General features: G+C 44.2%; 1 protein-coding gene across 1 annotated transcript in view; it reads right to left on the minus strand.

The window, feature by feature from the left end:
• Positions 1–563: 563 nt before the first annotated feature.
• LOC307192365 (uncharacterized protein) overlaps positions 564–22,798 on the minus strand; it is a gene marked incomplete at its 5' end in the record, with an annotated part of 61,964 nt that continues 39,729 nt past the window's right edge. The window contains 2 exons of the mRNA XM_079933200.1: positions 564–866; positions 1,026–1,169. Of these exons, the coding sequence (XP_079789326.1) occupies positions 678–866; positions 1,026–1,169 (333 nt within the window). The 3' untranslated portion in view covers positions 564–677. The remainder of the gene's footprint in view (positions 867–1,025; positions 1,170–22,798) is intronic.

Here is a 22,798-nt window from a genome sequence, read left to right on the forward strand (position 1 = left end):
TCGACCCCGATAAAGGCAGAACCCCTGGTCTGTGTGTTCTCTCTCTCTGTCCCCACGACCTCGCTGTTGGCCCCCAGGACTTGTGAGTTAGGTACCTTGGCTTTTCAAAGTTCCCTGGTGGCCGTCAGTGAGGTGTGCCCTGCAATCATAACAAGAACCACAAGGGCTGGTCCAGTCTCAACTGCTGCTTCCGTGGGGAAATGTCTGCGGGGGGCTCCTAGCAGTAGCAGGGGCCCAGGTGAGCACTCCCAGGCATTCCTAGCTGATAGCATCTCTACTGATAGGCTGAGGCCAGCCCAAAACAGTAGCCCTGAGAGAGAAACCTTAACCCCTGGAGACAGCAGTAACACCGGGATGATTTAAGTTGGCTGGGAAAGTGGGAAAGAGAGGGAAAGGAGGTGTGGGGAGGGGAGGACACCTGGCTGACAATCAGTGCTTTGGTTCTTCATTTGATTTCTGTTGTGGTTAGTCGTTCAACGCAGGAGGGCCCCAGCATCTTTCACAACTACACTACCTAGACTGTGCCTTGCCTTTTAAAATTTCATCATGTCTATGTAAAAGGTCCTGTGGAAGAATACAACAGCACAAAACCCCATTCTTCCTCAGAGCCTAAAGCAGCCCATTTTTGTCAGCTTCCAGAAGTTTCCTTTTGGAATCATCTGTTAATCACCTTTATTTTAGGAACTTGGAATGGGTAGCATAACTACAAGGGACTCATCGGAAGCCAGACAGGACTTCCAGATCCACACACACCACCACCTCCAGGAACTCCGGGGCAGAACCTTCAGGAGTCTCGTTTGGAGGCTTCCACTGGAGAATCCTCTCCTGTTCTTGGCCTGGCTGCCCTGAGGGCGGGTGCAGGAGCTCTGGGAAAGGAAGAAATCCTGATCACAACACCACTTGTCTTGTTTCTCCTAACACCCGCCTTTTCCCACTCGAGTGTGGGCACTCCTGGGCACCATTTGTTCTCATACAAAGGAAAAAACAGATTTGTTGTGAGTTCCCTGTGTGCCTGACTCGGTTACCTGATGTTGCGATGGTTTGTTTTCTGGGATGTTTAGCGCTGTACACGTTCTTTTTGGGGCGAGTGCTTTGTAGAGACATAAACAGCCAAGTAGGCTGCAGGGAATCAACGCGTAGCTGACTCTTCTTTCTTCGGAGCTACATGCCTGCAGAGATAAATATACAGAAAGACAGACATTATAAAGGGGGAAGGACGCCGTGTCAGCATGACAGCTCCAAACACAACAAAAGAGTTATCTGTGTGCAGAGGCTGAAAATAGAATATAAAGCAATCAGAACTGGGGAAACAGTGGAGGCCTCCTGGGGAATCATCTGCAAAGAAATCCTGAGCCTCCCAGGAAAACAAACCGTGGGTAAAATCGGTGTGAAAGTGAAATTTGAAAAGCCACATTGAGTAAAGCCATCTGATGGAGTGGAGTGAAGCCACTGCTTTGGAGTTTTTGCTCTGAGCAAGGTACCCTGGCCTTGGGCAATGGGCTTATTGGGAAGCTGCCCCGGTTGAATGCAGTGTAGCCGGGCCAGTGGGAGGGTGGGGTAGGCCTGTGACATGAGCCACGCTAACAGTTCAAATAGAAATATGGCAGCAGAGCTGCTGCGGCGTGTGTGTTCCTAAAACAAGATATGGTACGTTAATTTTACATTTAAGACTCTTTTTAAAAAGCAGATGCTCTCCCCCACCCCCTTCAGCTTTTTGGCAAGCTTGCTAGAACCCAGTGAACCAAGGCAGGCTGTCCCCAGCCCTTATCTCATGCAGTATCTCTATTCCTTTGCAGATCAAGCAGCTAATGAAAACCTGCTGAAGAAAGGGCAGGGCTCGGTTTAGACTGCATTTCAATGGGTAGTTAACCTCGGAGTTAACGACTCTGCACCCGTGGTCGGCTTCCTGCCCCTGGCAGGCACTTCCACCAACCCTCCGTCAATTCCAGTACATCTTGTTTACTGGCTGGTTTAAGATCCAGTTGGCCACTTGCCCTGTCAGGACAGAGGCAGCCACTGAAGTGCGCTTAGAACCATCAGCTATGAGTGCAGCCAGTTGGGTCAAAAAATGAAGGAAAGGAAGAGGCCTTTCAAGAAACCTGGGCCTTCTGATTAAAGTAAGAATTAAGCCATTAGGTCTGCAGGAGGGTCTTTGGGCTGCTGCTAACTTTTCCAAACACAAGTCCCCCTCAGCTACTGACCCAAGCTCAGTGTCTCATCATCAGTTGCCAGGGCTGAATGACAGGACCAAAGCGGTTTAAGATCAAAACGGTTTAAATTTTAAACAACTGTCATCTACCTGCTTACTGTTCACTTTCGAGGTGGAAAGCGCCCCCAACAGGAAGTGGTACTGCCTCATTCTGAGCTTGCCTTGAAAGCCAGAAATGACGCTCCTCCCCAAATTCAATTCCAAGTTTAATTCCAAGCTATCTCCGCCTATAAAGAGATTTGTATTGAGTTTTGTTGCTGTTGGTGGGATAGTGATTTATGATTTAATTGAGAATGGTCCTCATTCTTAACAAGACTACTGTCTCAAAGACATGAAATATATAGCATGCTCTGCTCCGCTCAGCCACGCCAAAAGAGGCCCTCACATGCGTCTTTGTGACACGAAAACGAATGCACGTCCACAACCCCACAGAGGTACATCTTATTCAGAGAACCCAAAGGTGGTTTAAGGATCTCACTGGCCTTATTAAAATAGACAACCTAAGGAATGCAGAGAAGAGAGACTAGATAACACAGTTGGCATCAGTTATGGGCTGGGCAGGTGGACGAGTGGGATAGGGATTTAGTAAAATGGATGGAATTAAGGTCTCAACCCAAAAGACACCCTGTTTCACTCCTCAGGGACTCAACCTCATGACCCGGCTCCAGCTCTTGAGCCCTGTGGCTCCCCAAGATCTCCATCCCCACATCACAGTCTGTGGAAGGAGCTGTAAAATGCATTGTGTTGATTTCAGAGATACTCTGAGTGCTGCCAGGGAAAGACCTGCTGAAAGCCCGGCAGAATGAATGTGGGTCTGGTAGAATCCGGAGCAAGGGAGCAGAGCAAAAGCCAGCCCTCCCCTAGCTCTTTCCCCAGGCTGTTCGGCTTGGTTTCTGACTTCAACCTCACCCTCTTCTCTCTCTCCTTGATCCAAGTCTGGAGTCCCTTTCACACCAGTCGTGTTGCCAGCATTGTCAGGGGGTTGGTTTGATGTGGTGTGAATTCCTGCCACTGGGATGGACTGAGAAATTCACAGAATCTCAGAAAAAGAGAGCATGGGAAGCTTATAAAGACTCTTTCTGTGCAGCCTGTGTCCTGCAAGCAGGCACTCTGGAAACTGACCCCTTCAGATAACTGGTTTCAAAGATATCTGAGAGTGGGGATCCCACAGGCTTTCTGGGGGCTCATTTCTGTGTTTTGTTCCAGGTGGTTTCAGGTTCTTGCATTGGTCCTTTTAAAATCGATCCTGTTTGTTCTATACCCACCCGGACACCTCTTTTGTCACATCTTAATTACGTGCCTGTGAGTTTGAGTCATCCATCCTCCAGAGTGTACCCGCCACCCCAATACCTACCCAGCCTTCCATTTAGATTCACACTGACCAGAAGTGCTTGTTGCTTCTGTGTAAATATCCGATGCTTTTGATTTTTCGAGGTAAGGCAGATGTAGTCATTCACTCATTCATTCATTCAAAAGTTAATTTTGAGTGTCTCATGTATGCCAATCACTGTTCCGTGTACTTGGGACACACAAGGAAACAACAACAAAAATGGTTGTCTTGAAAGCTTACGTTATAAGGGTGGGAAGGGAGTGTGGAAGCAGATGGTAAACAATAAACAATAAATTGCGTGGTATATTAGAAGTTATAAATACTGTAGAAAAAATACAGCAGGTAAAGGGACATCTGGTGTGCAGGTGGAGTGGGGAAGGGAAGATTGTAATAAAATTTTCAAGTGCAACTTTACTGAACGAGTGAGAAAAATGACAAACGAGTGCTTCTATTCCTTCTTGTGAAGAATTGGTCTTGCCAATAAAACATATCACTATCTGTGGAAACATTTTATTTTCTGCAAATATTTTCATTTATTTATAAAATAATATTCAGAATATAAAATAATTATGTAATAATATTCAGAATATTATTTTATAATTATATATACACATATATAATCATATGTACGTTACAATTTAATTGAAAAATATGTACCTTCAAGGAGCTTTGATAACTTTCAAGTCAGGTAGATAGATACACAGGAAATTTCTAGTTCTCCAAATAGTCTGTTCGTTTATTCCGGAAGGACTTTCAAACCTGACCAATTCACATCTCGTGGTAACATGAACCACAGAAGCATCTCCCTGCCTTTTGACCCTGTCCCGCTGATCAGGCTTAAAGCTGCTTCGTGCTGGCCTTCAGCCCAAGGTGGCTGTTGGAAGCAGAAGGGATTCCGGACAACAGGGTTGGCACAGTGAGCGAGACTCACGCTCTCCTGAAAGGAGGAATGACACTGGGGAGGCACGGCCATTGCCAGCACATTTCTCGCACACTTCATTCCTGCTCCAAAACCCAAGTCAGGACTCCAGTTTCTGGTCTATTTGAAAGTACTTGGTACACAAATAAGCAAATGGGGGATAAGGAATGTCCAGTCATTGTTTGAGGATTTTCTGGAATTTGGAGCATTGTGATTTTTGTTGTTTAGAAAAGGCTTTGGTTGCCTGTTTATCATACAGTGCAGGCTCATGAATAACTTCCTGGGGGACTGGCCCACATTCTTGGTCCCGTTGGCGTCTCTTGCCCAGCAAGGCTCATTCAGGGCGTCTTCCCAACATCCTGTCTGAGAATGACCTTCTTTTCTCCGTTTACTAAGCTCCGAGTCCTTACTGAAATGACCTCCTGCACAGGAAGGCCCGCTGTGGCGCCTGGCAAGAGAAAACAGCCCTGGTTTCTAGGAAGTTAGACACACACGCACATACACACACTCACTGGAAGTCTCGTTCAGAAAAGGAGAAATGTTTATGTTCTTCCACAGACCTGATATGGAAAAACCAGCAACGTGCAGAACAGAGGTGAAGGCAGGCCCAGTGAACACAGCTGGAAATCAGGGAACATGACAGGCCGCAGGTCCAGGGGCACAGCAGCCTTAGTGACCACACCATGCGGACGTGGGCACTGAGATGAAGCCAAAGGCGTGTGTGTCCATGGCTACACTCAGGCTTAAAACCCACTCTATGGAAAGCCTGCAAAACCTTTAGCATTTAAGGGAAAAATAAGCGTGGAATTTATCTTAATGTCTAGAAAGAATTCTGCTCTTGCCAAATATGTTCTAAAGCTGTGGGGTTTTTTTCACTTTTCTAAGTGGCACCCATGGGAGCAGGGGAACCCCAAAGAAAGGGGCAGGCGTGTCCTTTAAATTCTTTCTAGGTCTTCATTAAGACCTGCTCGAACACGGTAAAGAACTTTAGGGAGCCCTCTCACTCTGGTAGGATGATACTATTGTAGAAATAAGACCTTTGTAAATATCATATACAAGACACGCGTTTCATAAGGACTCTGATGGCCAAAGAGTTCAGAGCCTTGCCCCTGGTCATCCCATTGGGTAAAGCATGGTTGTGATGCAGAATTGTGACTCCCACCTCACGGTACTCAGTGTGCCTGCATTCCCCTCTCTCTGCAGCCTGGGGATGAGGGCTAGCCGGTGACCCGTGCAGCTGACAGAAGGGACCCACACTTGGTTTAACAGTCTGCTGTTGCCGTTTGGAAATCCTTAATAATGTTATCTTTGAACTCATGTTTTGTACGAAGTCCACTGGGTCAGCAGAGCATGCATGTGATCTGAGTAGTCAGGAGATATATGGGTGTCCACTGGTCCTCGCTGCCCGTTCACGTGTAGCATTCATGATGCCCCATGAGCACAGAATTCCACAGGACCCATGATTGTGACAGAGTGTAGGGAAGACTCCAAGCAAACACAAGGTAAGCATGTCTATTGCTGAGTAAGGTGGGGGTGGGGAAGGAGGAGGGGCACTTCCTTCCCAGGATGGCACACTTCCCACTGGAACCAGAATGCACTTGGAATGCAGAAGGAAGGCAGTGAGTTTTTAAGAAACACAAATGACTAAGGAACCCTATCATGTCCTTTCAAATACAATCTATAAATTCAAGAAGATAGAAGAAATCATAAACATATTGAGGGAAAACATGGAATCTAGTTTAAAATAAAAAGACCTGAGTCAACTATTTTGATATGAAAATACAATGTCTGAGATAAAATTACACTGGATGGCACTGACAGCAGATTAGACACTGTGGAGGAAAATATTGGTGAATTTGAGGGCTTTAGCAATAGGAATTGTTCAAAATGAAACACACAGAGGAAAAAAGACTAACAGACTTCAACAGAGTATCAGTGAACCGTGGGACAACCCCCAGTGGCCCTATTTGCATGTAAATGGAGTTGTAAAAGGTGGGAACAGAAAAAAATATTTGAAGAAGTAATAGCTGAAATTTTCCTAAAATTGTAGAAAACTATAAACTCACAGATCCAAGAAACTCAACAAAAATCAAGCAGACAAAATATAAAGAAAATGACTCCAAGGCATATCATAATCAGATTCAACCTGGGGTAAAAGTGGTGGTGGGGATAAAGTCCATGAAAAAAAAAATTTTAGATTTAGATTTAAATTTTAAAAAAGTCATTATAAGGAGAAAAATCTTAAAAATAACCAGAGGAAAAAATACACACTATATACAAAGGAACAAAGATAAGAATTTTAGAAGACTTCTCTTTGGAAACAATGCAAGTTAAAAGACAGTGGAGCAACATTTTAAAGTCCTGAAAGAAAAAACAAACAAACAACTATCAACCTAAATTCTATACCCAGCAAAATTAACTTTCAAAAACAAAAGTAAAATAGAGCCTCTTTCAGACATCTGAGAGTTGAAATAACTTGTCACTGGAAGACCTGCTCCATTAGAAATATTAAAGGAAATCTTGCAAGCAGAAGGAAAATGATGCCAAAAAGCTGGGTCTACACAAAGGAATGAAGAGCATCAGCAATGTCCCCTCATCCATGACATCAGTTCCTCCCAATAGCTCCTCTCCAGATTCGTCTCCACATAGAACAAAAATGCCCAGGAAAGCACTTGATCTTCAGCATCATGATGTGAGCAAGAAATACATCTTATTTGTGCTGTAGGACCAAAGGAAGAAGAAAGATACTAGTGATGGTGGCGGGATTTGGAGACAAGGATGCTAAGTGAGACTCTAGAGGAAGGCAGCCCTTCCTTTTGGCCAGGGGCAGAGGACTAAAGCTCCTTTGTGCGCTTGCTTCTGAGAGACTCTTCTGAGAGACTCTTATAGTTCTTTCCTTTATTGAGATTCTAAATAACAGAAGAAAGTGACAATGAATGGGAAGAATTTAACAACATACAGAGTTTAGAGTTTACTTGAAAATTTGACTTGGCATATTAGGGGTCAGCAGGAGAAAAGGCAGAATCTTAGAGGTATGGGGAAGCACAGATAGGAATCTAAATTTAGACTCTCAAGTTGAAACCTCCACTGCCATCCCTGGCCCAGGTTTACTGTCCTAAAAATAAATTTATGCAAATTTCTCTCTCTCTTTGAGTAATTGTTTTAGGAGTTATTAAACACCCAATGATGTAAAGGAAGAGGAATCTGCTCTCAAAGATCCTTTTAAAGAGATCAAATACTCCCCCTCCCATCTCTCCTTCTCCCTCTTACCCCACTTGTTCCCTTTCTGTCTTTATCTGTCTCTCTCCATACCCACAGACAGGGAAGAAATTCTAGCATTGAGCCACAAATGATGAATGTTAAAGATGAAAAATGTGCTTTTTTGTGTCAAGAAAAAGATCCCACTCTTAGGAAGATGTAGTCCTGTGTCCCCTGCCTTGGAAAGTGGACTCAGGACTGGATTCAACCATCATTCACCCCCGACCCAAGCATCTTTGGGCAGAGCACAACCTATGGAGCGGGTACATGGTGGTGCTGAGCAGAGACAAATAGTATAAAGTGCATATGCATGGTGCAGGGAATGATGAAGTAGTAAAATCATGCAAGGAGGCAGAAGGGGTTACAGAAAGGTATTCCAAGAGAAATCTGTGCTCTTTCTAAGCAGAGATTAGACCCCCTGCTTCCCCCACCCCTCACCTTTGTCCATCATTTCTACACCATGGATTTCAGGAGCTAAGAGGAGACACACATGTGTAATGCTAATGATGGTGTTATAGGCTGAATTGTGTCCACCCAAAATTCATTTGTTGAAGTCCTAACCCCCAGCATCACAGGACGTATTTGGAGTGAGGGTCTTTAAAGAGGTAAATAAATTAAAATGAGGTATCTAGGGTGGGCCCTAATCCCATATGACCAGTGTCCTTATACGAAGAGGAGATTAGGACACAGAAAATTCAGACTGAAGGAGGACCATGTGAGGACACAGCAAGAAGACAGCCATCTACAAGCCAAGGAGAGAGACCTCAGGAGAAATCAAACCTGCCAACACTTTGATCTTGGACTTCAGCCTCCAGGACTAAGAGGGAGTAAATCTCTGCTGTTCAAGCCACCAAGTCTGTGGTACTTTGTTATGGTGGTCTGGGCAAACAACTACACATGGTTAGAAAAAATTCCGTAAGAAAACTGTGAAACACAGTTCCTTGCTAGAGTGGACCCTGGAAGAAATGATGTGGCATCAGAGTCTGAGGGCATGAAAGGTGGCAAGTCTATGCACCTGGCTCCAGGTGCGAAGAGTTCTGAAGGTCAGCTCCGTCACTCAGTAGATTTGTGATCTTGGGTAAAATAATCTCTTGGGGCCTACGTATCTGCAAGTGTAAAATGAGCTTCGTGATAGCATGTGTCTTATAGAGGCACCACAGGATTAAATGAAAGAACTCATGCAAAGTACTTAGCACGTTACATGCTCGACATGTTAGCTCATCTTCCTGTTTTTTCTGCAGACAGTAAAAGCTCCTCAAGGGAGAGCATCCTGTTTTCTTCTGCTTCTGAAATGAACTGAAAGCATTTATGGAGTGTCTCCTATGTGTCAGCCTTTCACTTTAATAAACCAAATCTGTGGGGAAGTCAAAGTCTCGTTAAGGAAAACCAGATACACAATGACGATGATGAGGGAGGAGTAGCAGGTTGCATCTTTGAATGCTTACTATGTTTAAGGCACTCTGTTATGCACTCGATGTAATGTCTATCTCATTTTATTCCTCCACAAAGTTATGAGATAAAAGTCTTCACCTCATTTTTAAAGATGTGAAAATTGATGGCTAGAGTAGTTAAAGAATTTGTTCAAAGCCTGCTGGCAGTAAGCAAGAATCAAACTCAGGTATGTGGACATCAAACCTAACTATGCACTGATTGTTAGAATAATGCCTCCTCCCAATGACCTTTCTAATAACCTTGGGAATCAGAAGAGGACCTAGGAACTACTGAATCATCCATGAATATACTCAACGTTAGAAGTAAACTCAGTTTTTGGACCCCGTGAGGGTTTTTTTTTTTTTGACTATTAATCTGATAATTAGATACTGTTTAGATATTCAGATTCTTAGTTAGTGACTCTGGAGATGGTGTCCATGCACTGTGGGTGGATTGGACTTTGAAGGAGGTTTTGGGATGTGCGGGGTGGGAGACCCCTCAGTGTCAGCCATGATCTGAGGGCAGTGGGAGGGCAGTGGACTCATGGATTTGGGGTCAGAAGACAGAGTTCTGGATCTGGCTCTGCCACGAACTGGCTAGATGAGCTTGGGCACTTCACTCCTTTTGGCCTTGGGTTTCTCATCCTTAAATTGAAGAGATTATGCTTGATGATTTCCGAAATTTGTTAAAAATCGGTTTCTACGATTCTGAATCCGAATGGCCCTAAGAGACTGGTAAGGAAGCCAGAGACATGTGGAGGCAGAGATTGGCCCCCTGTCATCGCAGCAAGAAGGGAAACCCCCACTATGGGCAATGCCTTTTTACGGCTGGAACTGCAGAGAAGCAATGGCACAGACAACGTCAGGCAGCCATGTCCTTATTAATGTCTTGGTTATAGGAAAAAGCCTACTGGGGGCTTAAAGGAATCCAATTTGCACTCCAAGGACCTGCCAGTAGAAATCCTTCATGAACTCCTCGCCCACAGAACAGAGAGTCCTAGAATAAAGCCTGTTTTGATCTTTTGTTGGTTAGCGGTTATACCGTATCTCCCACATAAACTTCAATGCTTGTATTGCTTGTGTGCCAGCAGTAAAAAAGGAAAACACCACCAAGTGTTTTGGTTAGTTTTGGCATGTGCAATTCAGGGTGGGAAATTCCCTCAGATCCTGGCTGATCATCTAGTATTTAATTTTTTTCATAAGTGTGTCAGTTTCAAAATACCAGAGGTTCTCGTTGAAGGGTAATCACAAAGAACTCGACATCCTGGCGTTTGGAACAAACATTCCAGCTTATTACCATCACAGTCCTTACTGTAATATTGGTGATAACAACAGTGACCACACTGCAGCATAAGATCCCTGGGGAGCTCCCAGGGAAAGCCTTTCCATTTATGGTAAAAGTCAGTAAAGAAATGGAGAGCTGACGTTCAAACCCAGACAGTTTGTGCTATGGTAGCGCTTCCTAGGCATCCAGTGTTGAGATCAGTGGGCCTCAAGCAAGTGCCTCTAGCCACCAGTTATCTACCTGGCTTTGGAATCCACTGTCTGATCTTGGGCAGTCCTTGGTCCGAGCTTTATGAAGCTTCTCACTTGCTGGTTTGCTCTGCGTTCTGATCCCTAAATCAGAACACATGACTTGATACTTGGTCTGACAATGGTCTGGGCCCTTGCAACACACAGTTGGTTCATGGACCAGCGGCATCCGCATCCCCTGGGAGCTGGTTAGAAATGCAGAATCTCAGCCCCACCTTGGAATTACCGAATCAGACCTGCACTTAAACGAGATCCTGAGGTGATTCACGTGCACATTTCAGGTTGAGAAGCTCTGTGCTAGAATTCCTGAAATAGAGGCTATTGTCTATACGTCCTATACGTCCACTGTCCTATACGTCCACGAGACAGGTCAGCCATTCACTGCACTAGTCCAGGATAGCTTTGTTTTAAGAAGAAAGGACTGAATTCAGGAAACTCAGTGGGTACCATCAGAACTTTACCTGTTTTCTGGTCTGTTGTGTTACTACTTTTCAGCCAAAAGGAAAATTTTATTTTCTATTAAAAGAAATGTATTTGGGGAAAAAAAGCTGAAATGAAACAAAAAAAGGAAAAACACCCTTAATATCACCATTTAACAACATGAACAAATAAATGGAAGTCCCCCTACTGCTTTTCTAATTCCACCCACAAAAGTACATACTGTTAACCAATTTCACTTGTATCCTACCCAAGATACTCCTGTGCTTCTATGTTTGACAATATATATGTAATGAAAATCTTTCTTAATGATTCCTTTTCCATATGCTTTCTGAGCTAGCACAATGAAAACATGTTAGATGGAACCCACTGAAAAGCCTTCCATTTAAAGTAGCAGCTCTGTGTGAAAAGCATTTTGCTGAAAGAGAAAGCAGCAGGGGCCTTCTGCAAAGTAGGACAATGCAAACCAAATGGTAGTCCAGGGTGTCAGCCAGATGGCCAGCAACCTCTGCCTTCCTTTCTGTTTTCTTCAGGTCTCTCTGCCAACCCCACAGAATACGTAGGACACTCGCCAATGACCTGTGTCCTTCTGGAGTTTACAATTGTGGCTCACAGTCAGTGGATGGGGCCAGCAAAGACTAGGAGACTCAGGCTACACTCCCCATGAGGTCATGAAAGAGCTCCAGGACCCCTGCGAGGAGGGGATTGTTTCTTAACAAATAGTTTCCAATTGCTTTACAACATCCTTAATCTGTTCTAAGCTGGAGCTTTTATTCCTTCGTGGAAGACTAGGCCATAATTCAGTTGAGGTCATCATTTTCCAATTCTCCTCAAATATTTACTTGGAAAATCCTTCACTTAGTTTCCTTGATCCACTTACAATGTCATTGCTCTGAACCATTCTAAAATTAAAAAACAAACAAACATATATACTCATACCACCTGAGTTCAACAATCCTGATGGCTTATAACTTTTTTACACACTACACCTCTAACTGCTTGCCTTCTTCATTTTATATTCCCTGACTTAAGTTATATTTCTTGTACGTTCTTGGAGGGTTCAGGGCCTGTTGGTGACCAGTACTTTCCTGCTCTGAAGAAATCTCATCTGAGAAAGTGACACCGTCATAGGTCAAGGAGACTGTATCTTTTCTTCTTACACGTGGGGTTTGGAGAGAAAGGATTGTTCCCCTTCTGGGACTCATGACCCATGTTTCTTAGTTTATCTATGTATTTGTTTCCTCTTGCTGCTGTAACAAATTAACACAAATGTAGAGACTCAGAGCAACAATTTGTTATCTTATAGTTCTGGAGATCAGAAGTCCAAATGTGTCTCACTGTGCTGAAGTCCAAGTGTCAGCAGGGCTGGTCCCTCCTGGACGTCCTAGGGGAGAATCCATTCCTTGCTTCTTCCAGCTTCTAGGGTCTGCCAGCATTCCTTGGCTCACAGCTGCATCATTCTAACCTCTGTTTCCATCATTACATCTCCTCTGATTCTGACCTCCTGTCTCTCTCTCATAAGAACCTTGGTGATTACATCCTTAACTTAATCACATCTGCAAAGTCCCTTTTGCCATGGGTGAGATCACATAGTCATAGTTCTGAGGATTAAGATGTGGACACCTTTAGGGGCTTTTATTCTGTCTACCATAGCCTAAAAGACAAAAATACTGAAATTGTGACCTTTCAGCCTGTTCCAACAACTAAGGTGGAATTTTACTTACTGCCTATACCTCGAGCTGCTTGGAATCATACTACGTAACAATGCCTCAGAGAGGAGGAGGCAGAACCATACTTTTGATAGACCTTAGGGATGTGTTTTTACTGGGATAAAGTCAGTATCAAAAACTAAGAAAGCATAAAAAAGGGTTGTGGAGGCTTAAAAGAATGTAATAATCATCAAACATACTTACTGAACTTCTAGCATGTTCTAGGCATTCTGCACATATTATCTCATTTAATCTGCACAACTGGTCAGAAAAGCAAGCATTGGTGCCTGTTTTAAAGATGAGAAAACTGACTGTACAAGTATTATGGGCTATCTGCACATCTTCCATTTTAGGTCAGTGTTCAGGAACTTGTTAGTAGAGATGCTGTTTCTGCATGTGGTTTTTAATAACTAAAGTTACATTCCCTGAAGAAAGTATATTTATAGATTTTCCAGAAACTCTCTGCTGTTGGTAAACTTGGTCTAACCTAGGGCATCAGCAGAATGAGTCCAGACATCATTAGAGACAACAGTGTTTATCTTGCTTTCTGGTGTATCACTCATTACTTTCTTTGCCCACTTAATTGGCCAACAGCCTGTTGTATCTGCTTAACTTTGATGAAAACAGAAACTGTAAAGTGTCCTAATGGTTGTAATTCAAGACCCTGTTATAGAATACATTCATATTTAATTTACTTTTATTGAATATCTTTCGTGGGCCATGGGTTGAGCTGGGTTCCTGGCACATAGCTCAGTAAGAGTTTGATGGAAATGGAGCTGCCGCCAGCTGAAGACCCAGTTTGCCAGCACATCACTCAGCAACACATACGTTTTGTGTGTTTACCAGAGTCAATTAAAATAGGTAATCAATTAACGATATGAATAAATGGTAATGTGTGTTAGCATTTGTTTAATAATGCTTAAGAGAGCAATATTTAAAAATCATAGATCTGTGTGCTGGAAGAGGTCCTACATCAGCCAGAATATTTTTCCATTTGCCAGACGAGGAAACAGAATTGACTCAATAAGAAGAGCTCTGAATCCTTCTTTTTGGATGATCCAAGCCAGATCCTCTTGGAGATGCCTTTCTGTGCGTTTCCCTCAAAGCTTCAGCTCTTAGGGTAGCCACAGGGACAGGGTGGTCAAAGCTTCGCTGGGGGAGGGCAGGGGAGGCAGAGTGAGGCAGTAAATCCAGGATTCAGGGATTTTGGTGGACACGTCAGGGATGATGGGCCTCCGCCTAAACTTGTAACAATTAACAAGAAAAACAATTCCTGTTTTTCACAAGTCCTTTATTAATTCCAAACCATCTTTGCATGTCAAACATGGAGATCCTAGGCCCAGAGCTGGGGTCAGCCATGGGCCATTATGGGACTCTCAGCTACAGAAACTTCAGTGACACATGCAGGAACGTGGTCTCAGGAAAAATTCAGGACAGAGGCAGGTGTTTTAATTGTGTCAGTGTTCAGGAAGTCATCCTTCCATGGCTAACCAAACCAAATGGATTGATTTGTTATAAAAATTTATATAAGCAGAAAATTTACCACGAAACAGTCTGTAGGAGGATAGGCTTTCGGTAATTAGCATCCAGAGAACATATGAATGTTTCTTCTGTCAACATTCCCCTGCTCTGTACTTCCTGCTCTGTTTGCTGGCCTCAGCCCCACACTGAGCCTGCTGAAGCATGAAGCTGGGGAGGTCAAGCATCTCATATGGACTCCATCACAGATGTCACTTTCCTTCTTCCAGCCCACAAGCCACTGAACCATGTAGGGCGAAGGTTAGAATTATAGTTCTTGGCGATTACTCTGTGTTCCTGGGAGCAGTCTTCTCTCCCCATGTCCCTCTGGCCTCCACATGCCACCTCCCAACCCCTAACTCCGCCCCATCATATAACAATTCTTGCAAAAATAAACAAACAGGAAAGAGTGTATAATTAACAGTCTGCATATGAACTCTGGTAGGTTGTAAAAGCTGAGTTCTTGTATCCAACAACCTAAGGTGAATCTGGTTATGTGCATTTTATATAGTAGCATTTGGAAATGGGGTTTCTGATTCCAGGAGACCCCACAGCAATGGTTGTAGATTAGTGTAGCAGGTATTTCCAGCAATTTCACTAGCCTCCCACTCCCCACTTCTTCAAACTTCTTAGCTACTGCTGCCAGGCATAAAATCACTAGGATTAACCTTCTTTACTGTCTATCCAGGGCCCCATGAAAGAGTTTCTGAGGCTTGACAAAGGTGAGTCTGGCCGCAGAACACATCATGCAATGGCGTGCAAGGGGGATCAGTGAGGATTCCCCTGCCACGAGGCATGGGCCGGGCTACGATGGTGATGAGACTGGAGAGGGAGAGATAGGAGAGGCAAGTGAAAGGCAAAATGGAAAAGATTTTGTTCCTGATGGGATTTAGAGCTTCAAGCATTAGGAAGAATCAACTCTGACTCCAAAGGTTTGAGTCTGAGCCACGGGAGACTGGGGACACCATTGATAGATGGGGGGAGGAATCAAATGGGGTCAGTCCTGCAGCAATGTGTACATAAGGGAAAAATTCTTAGACAGCATTAGTATTACTAAACACGGATGTTGTGGTACCAGCCCATACTATCAAAAGAAACACTAATTAAGCACTGACCTGCCTAAGGCAGCTGTGCTGAGGACTGAAGAGAGCAAACTACAAAGGGTGAGCCCTCTCCTCTCCCCAGAGGGTTGTTATCCTTGACAGGTTACTACCGCTATGCATTTATAGCCTCTTGGGACAGAGCAAGATTCCTGGCAGCCACTCAGATATAACTTGCTTGCCAAGTGAGACCACCTGGAAAGTTTCAATTCCAGAGAAGTTTATCCTGAGTCATTCATTTATTCCACAAACAATGACTGAGTATCCTGTAGGACGAGCACTGGGCTTGGCCCTGGGAAGACAGGGTAAGCCAGATAGATGTGGTCCCACCAGCATGAGCACACTCAGGGGTGTCTTAAAACTTTGGTCTTGAGATGGTGCATTAGTCTGCTAGTGCTCCGTAACAAAGTACCACAGACTGCGTGGCTTAAACAACAGAATTTTATTTTCTTCAGGGTTCTGGAGGCCAGAAGTCCAAGATTAGGGTGTCGGCAGTATTGGCTTCTCCTGAGGCCTCCCTCCTTGTTTTGTAGAAGGCTGTCTTCTCCCTGTGTCCTCACATCATCTTGCATGTGTCTGTGTCCTAATCTCCTCTTCTTATGAGGATACCAGTCATACTCAAGTAAGGCTCACTGTATGACCTCATTTTACCTTACACACCTTTTTAAAGGCCCTATGTCCAAATGCAGTCACATTCTGAGATGCTGGGGGTTAGGACTTCACTGTATGAATTTTAGGGGGACACAGTTCAGCTTATAACAGGTTGTTCCCTGAATGCCTGCCTTGCCAAGGATTATTCTGTAAGATTCTGTATAATCAACAGCCCCACCCTGCCTCCTAGTTTTGGGGAAGGCCACCTCATGGGCATGGGGAAGCCAGCATGTCTGAGCTAGCTCTGTCCAAGAAGAAAAAGCATCTGTGGCATGGACAGGCCCATCCCTCTGCATAGGGATATGTGCTCCCTGTCTCTTGAAATCTGTGGACAGAACTGGGCTTTTTGTTCACACAAATGGAGTGATTTGTGTGATGTGGTGATGTGTGTGAAAGGGAAGAACCACTGACATCAGGTAAGCCAGGACATCTATCCCTCTGGCCCTCTCTCCAACTCCAGTGACACTTGGAGGAGTGATCCCCACCTGGGGTCTTAAGGGCTTCTCTGCCTCTGCCCAGGTCCCTGACGCCTTGCTCTTTCCCGCCTGCCACTGCCATACCACTTGCCCACTGTGTCCGCTTCAGCCAAGACACTCTGCTATTCAACGTAACATGAGGTAAATCTCAAGATTGGCTAGAAAATCTAACTTTCATAGCTGTTTCCAGTTCTCTTTATTATGATAACAAAATCTTTCTGAGACCTTTTCTACACTCCATTCTGAGACCAAGAACTTTCTCGTAGATGGCCTTCTCTGTGTTGCAGTTGCCCAAACTGAAACTCAGTGACTTCTTAGGACTTAGCTCATGAAACTTCCCTGAACCAAACTCAGTCCTCCTCTGATCATTTCCGATGCTCAGGTCCCTTGTACTGAACTCACTATACAGTTTTCTCCAAGCCACAGTTCTTTGTAAAATTCTTAAGTATCTTTACAATTCTTTCCTATGACTACCCAGAATTCCTAGCCCACCTGGGTGGCATGGAATTCAAATTCATGCCTCCATAACTCAGGCAGATGTTGGCACAAAGTCATTTTATCTAAATTATACATGATTACTCCAGTCCTAAACAGAATGCATCTGGTCATGAATATACCTATGATTGTAGAACGGTGAGCACACATGGCTTTGTAGGAGGACAGTGTTTATACATGGGAACTATTTTAAGTATAAGTCCCATGAGCTTACTAGATCTTTTTTATTTGTTTTCAAATTCTAATATTCATGCCTGAATTGCTGACAAAACCAGATCTTTTCCAGAAGGGTTGGCAGCAGTGTTTCAAAGTCCATAAAAATCAGACAATAGGTTGTTAACATTTACGCCAAGTGTTAAAAAGTTAAAAGAACCCATGGTAGGCTAAGAAGTCACTTCAGGCCCTTGTTAAGCCAGTATGGGATGCTACATAAGACCTGGCTTGGTGTTAATGCTATTTTTACAAAACTGTTTTATAACGTGATTGTTTAAAAGGGAAAAAAGTTATTTTCTTGTAAAAATGAGGATGCCTTAATGCGAGCACTTTAGACTGCTAAGTGCAGGCTGAGATTTCTCCTTCTTACATTTTGTAATTAGGACAACTCTGCCCATTGGCTCCCAGGGAAGCCGACTCTGCGATGGAGATTTGCCTGCAGAGATTTGACTGGGGATATTTGCCTGTAGGGATTTGATCCTCTCAGGATCGAGGCCTGTGGGGGCAGAGGCAGAAGCTGGGCAACAATGCGGCCTCATCACAAGGTCTCAGCTGACCCCAAGGGTGGGAGGGGCTCTGAAGCAGGGATGGCCCTTCAGAGACGTCCTGAGCTGGCAAGAGGGACCAGGCATTTATACGCTGAGTCAGCCACCTACCGGAGGTGGCTGTTCCAGGAGGACGAGTGACCTCTGGTGGGTGACTCAGCAAAGTTAATGCCCAATGGGGACCAAGAGCAGTAGGCACTAAAGTCTTCATTTTCAAAGCCGGGATCTTGGACTCCACTTTTCGCAAGAATGTGGGCCAGTTACCCAGGGCCCTGGTCAAAGAGCATTTAGGTGTCACTACTGCAGTTTATATTGTGGCCCCCAAAAGACATGCCCAGTGGAACTTTAGAAAGTGACCTCGTTTGGAATAAGTATCTTATGGTAATTAAGATAATTAAGGTAATGTAATTAAGGTAAAGAGCTCAAACTGAGATAAAACTGATTTAGAGTTGTCCCTAAATCCAGTGCAGAGTGTTATTACAAGAGTTAAAAAAGAAGGAGACATAGAAACACAAAGAGGAGAACACCAAGAGACTGCAATAATGCAACTTACAAACCAAGGATTGCTGGAAGCCACCAGAAACTGGGAGAGAGGCATGAAACGGATTCTCCCCTGGAGCCTTTGGAAGCAAAGACTCTGCTAGGCACTTTGGTTGCAGACATCTGGCCTCCAGAGCTATGTGAGAAATAAATTTCTGTTGGTTTAAGCTACGCAATTTGCGGTAATTTGTTGCAGAAGCTCCAGCAAGCTAATAGAGGCTTGTACCTGAAAAATCCTGATCATCCACGCGTCTGTGCTGCTTCTGGCGTTGCTAGCGGGGCACTATGACCCCCACTCTAATTTTTATTGCTGCTTTCTATAGGTCTTATTAGCTGATCCTTTACTCTCTCCAGTGCAGCAATAGGAAGACTTACAAAATAGGCCTCTTGTTCACTGACCCTAAAACCCTACGGGAGGCAGGCTCCCAAACGAGGCTCCTAGCATGGTGCCTGCTACAGTTAATGCTGTACAATGAACACTTTTCATAGTGTTCTCACATACAAGCATACCTTGTTTTATTCTGCTTCGCTCCTCTGTGCTTCTTAGATACTGCATTTTTTTTTTTAATAAATTGAAGGTTTACGTGGCAACACTGCTTTGAGCGAGTCTTCAGTGTCGTTTTTCCAACAGCACCTGCTCACTTCGTGTCTCTGTGCCACATGTTGGTAATTCATGCAACATGGCAAACGTTTTCATTATTGTTGTATTTGTTATGGTGATTTGTGATCAGTGATCTCTGATGCTGCTATTGCAAAAAATTACGACTTGCTGAAGGCTCAGATGATGGTTAGCATTTTTTAACAATAAAGTACTTTTTAAATTAAGGTATGCATACTTTTTTAGACACAATGCTATTGCACACTTAATGGACTACAGTACAGTGTAAACCAATACACTATAGTGTAAACCAATGCCAGTGATACTGGTTTTATATACACTGGGAAACCAAAAAATTTGTGACTCACTTTATTGCGGCAGTCTGGAATGGACCCTGCAATATCTCCAAGGTCTGCCTGTATATTATTTTGCCCTCAGAGGAGCTCAATGAGGATGGAGGCCAAGGATAGTTACCTATGTTACCCTGGAGAAGACTAAAGCCTAGAGAACACAGAACTATTATAGTTATTCTATTATTTGCTAATACATTTACGATGGAATCAGAGGGGACCAGGTTATTTCTTTCTATTGCATCAATTAGAAATGTATTTGGCAACCAGTATCAGAAATATTGACTAGTGGTGGCTTCGAGAGATGAGGATTTGTTCATCTTACAAAATAATAATAATAGTCTGAGGAGGCCAGGCCAGGGCTGAGGGGTGGCTCCCCATGCCCCAGGGACTGGGACCTTCGTCTTCCCACTGTGTTATGCTTAGCACATAGAGCCCTTCATCATACTTGCCATCCCTTGTTTTCCACTATGGCAGCTGCACCTCCAGGCTGTACCACAGGGAGATGAAGAGGGAGAAAAAGAAGGTAAAGTGGCCCAAAGAATGAAAAGCTTCCTCTTAGCAGGCTCTTCCTCCCCAGTGGCTTCAGCCTGCATATCACCAGCCAGGATTGTGTCACATGGCTGATGGCTTCCTTAAGGAGGAAAGTTGGGGAAGGAGGGATGGATTTTGCTAAAGAGTTAGCCTGCTGCCTTGGCCCTATTCTAAGCGTTGGGCTGCATTTAGAAGAGGAAGGGTGCTTCAAGGCCTGGAATATCATGGGAGGCCTCATGGGTGGGGATCTGAAGTGCAAAACGCAACTGGGCCAGCATTTCCAGTACTCTTCGTTTCCTAAACTCTGCTTAGATGGGTATTTGATGATTCCATTCATTATTCATTTCACTTGTGAACTCCGAGGGAAAGAGCTAGCTACTATTATTAATTAGTATTAGTAACAGGCACATAACAATAATAAAGATGGAGATAAGAGTTATCAATATCCACCTGCTCAGGAGACTCCTTTTTCTTAATCTTAAGCAATGCTGTCCGTTAGAGGAAAACAACTAAGTATGCTGCTGCCATTAATACAAGGCGTTTGAACCTCTGACCTTTTTAATCTCCAAGAAAAAAAAAGAAAGAAAGAAAAGCATTAAGGGCAAATATTTTTGATATGTCGTTTAAAAATTAGTATCTCTGTCCTTGGCTCATTAGAATAACAACAACAAAAAGCAATATGAAAGCTATTTTGTTTCCACCCAGTCCTATATTTTGCTTTGCTGTGAAAATTTCAAGAGGCCAAACTGAAAGGCTGAAGAAAGTGTGTGCTCCAAAAATAGCACGGCATCTTTCTAGAGACCCGTGGGAACAGGGAGGGAGTCCTCTCACTGTCCTAGACAACCCGCCGCTCTGCCTTTGCGGTTCAATGATGGTTAAGTTATTGGAGGTGGGGTCGATCCCAATTCTTTTCTCTGGAGAAAGACCATTTCTTGGCTTCTGAGCAAAGGTGGGTTTGCCATGAAGTCCGTGAAGCTTGAGCTCTGGGGTCCCTCATTTGCAAAGGTGCTCCTTTCTGCGAAGGACCCAGGCAATGTGTTCATAAGTAATAGGCTTTTGACAACTTGTGGAAGGAATCTTTTCCAATTCTTTTTCTTAAAGAGGTCCCCTAAACTGTCTGAACTTCAGGATCCACAAAACCTGGGTCTGTCTGATGACATTGTTGACAAGCATTTCCTGAGATTCAGCAAACTTTTGCTTTTCCTGCCCCTTACACCTTTGGCCCACGACACTTGGCAATCCCTCTCCTTCATGGGTCTGAAGCTTGCGGGCCAGGCAGGATAGGCAGTCGGTCCTCCATGGCTGAACTGAGGTGCTTTCCAGCTAGAGGTGTTTGACGCACAGAGAGCTGCTCTATGAAGAGTATTGATGGAGGAGAGCCAGGTGGGGGAAATCTCCAGCATTAAATGATCGGGAACCAAGCCAAACATGTATCTTTTAATGTGAGTGAAGTCTCTCTGGGGAAACTTTTTTGAAATCCCAGGCTAGGGGTAGGTTATCTGTCCATGTGTTCCCTGATCCTATTGGTTTCACAAGACCTGGTACATGATGTTGACAGTATCTGCTTATATTTCATGAGCTCTTTGATGGCATTAATCTTCTATCTTCTCTGCGCCCAGGACCAGGGCTAGCAGAGTGGCTGGTAAACAGCAGGTCTTGAAACTATTTGCTGAACCCCTCTCTCTTTCTCCTTCTCCCTCTCTCTCTTCTCCTCAAACAGATGGTTTATAAAAAATGATGCTGACATACCCCGGTATCTCTCAGGTGAGGCTGTTATAATGGGGACCTCCTTGCACACCGACCTTTGTAGAGTGTGGGCAGCAGCATCAGCCTTTTGAGTAGCTGTTCCAAGTAATAACTGCCGGTGTATGATTTTTAGGGAAATCACGCAAGGATTCCTGCCCTCACCTATCCCATCCTCACTGATTCCCTCATCAGGACTCTCTTCTTTTGGGTGTGAGAGTTTCCCAATATGAGTCTGCTTTTAAAATGTAAATATTCTACCTTAGTTATCAATTAATGCTTTAGTGGGATATTTAGAGGAATGGGAGACTGGACACCAAGAAGATTAGGAACAGAGAGGAGAGCAGGCAGCAGCAAAGACAAAGGCTTGCTCCATGAATGTCCAGGACCAGTCCTGAGTGGCTTCTCAGCTTTGGGGGACCCTGAAAGCCTCCAAACCTGGCAAAAAAAAACCCTTCAGTCCTGCATGCCTGAGATCAGGCCTGGGGGTGGGAAAAGCCAGTAGAGGTCAACACATGGACCCACATGCACCGTGCTTAGCTTTTCTGGTGGACCCAGCTGGAGATGTCAGTTTGGCAATAATCTGCCATCCACAGCACCATGGGTCTCTTTGAAGAAGCCCAACTCAGGACCACAGTGGGGTGGAGTGGGGCCGCTCTCACTTGGCCAATAAAAGTTTCTGGCAAAGAGTAAGTAATTCAGCAAGTATTTGTTGAGCATCTATTATGTGTGAGGCATAAGCTAGGTCCTAGTTAACTGGACTGTAAATATCACTTTCTTTTGGTCTTACAACTTTCTAGATCACAGGATGCCTCAGAGTCAGCCTGAGGCAGGCCAGACTCAGAGAAGCCAACATTGGGAAGCTGGGCTGGAAAGTGAGAGGCTGGAGGCCAGAAGGGGCCAACGTTTAAGTAGGGGAAGTTTACGTGTGGCTACTCCCTTCCTATACAGTTCACACTCAAGTACCTTGCAGCCAAGCTCTGGCCGTGACTGGCTTCACGTGTCAGATTAACCTGGTTTCTGAAGTTTATCTGATCACGACTGTATACTCTGTGCCTGCGCAGGTCTTATTTTCTGCTCAGGTGGCATTATTGTCTTTCAACTATCACAACACAGAGGAAAAAACGATTCCCAGGGAACTCTGAAAAATAACCTGTAACAATACACAACAGTCACATCAGCAACACCATCATGTTGTGGATTTGTTAC

This window comes from Stenella coeruleoalba (genome assembly GCF_951394435.1).
Source record: "Stenella coeruleoalba genome assembly, chromosome: 10".
NCBI classification, from domain to species: Eukaryota; Metazoa; Chordata; class Mammalia; order Artiodactyla; family Delphinidae; genus Stenella; species Stenella coeruleoalba.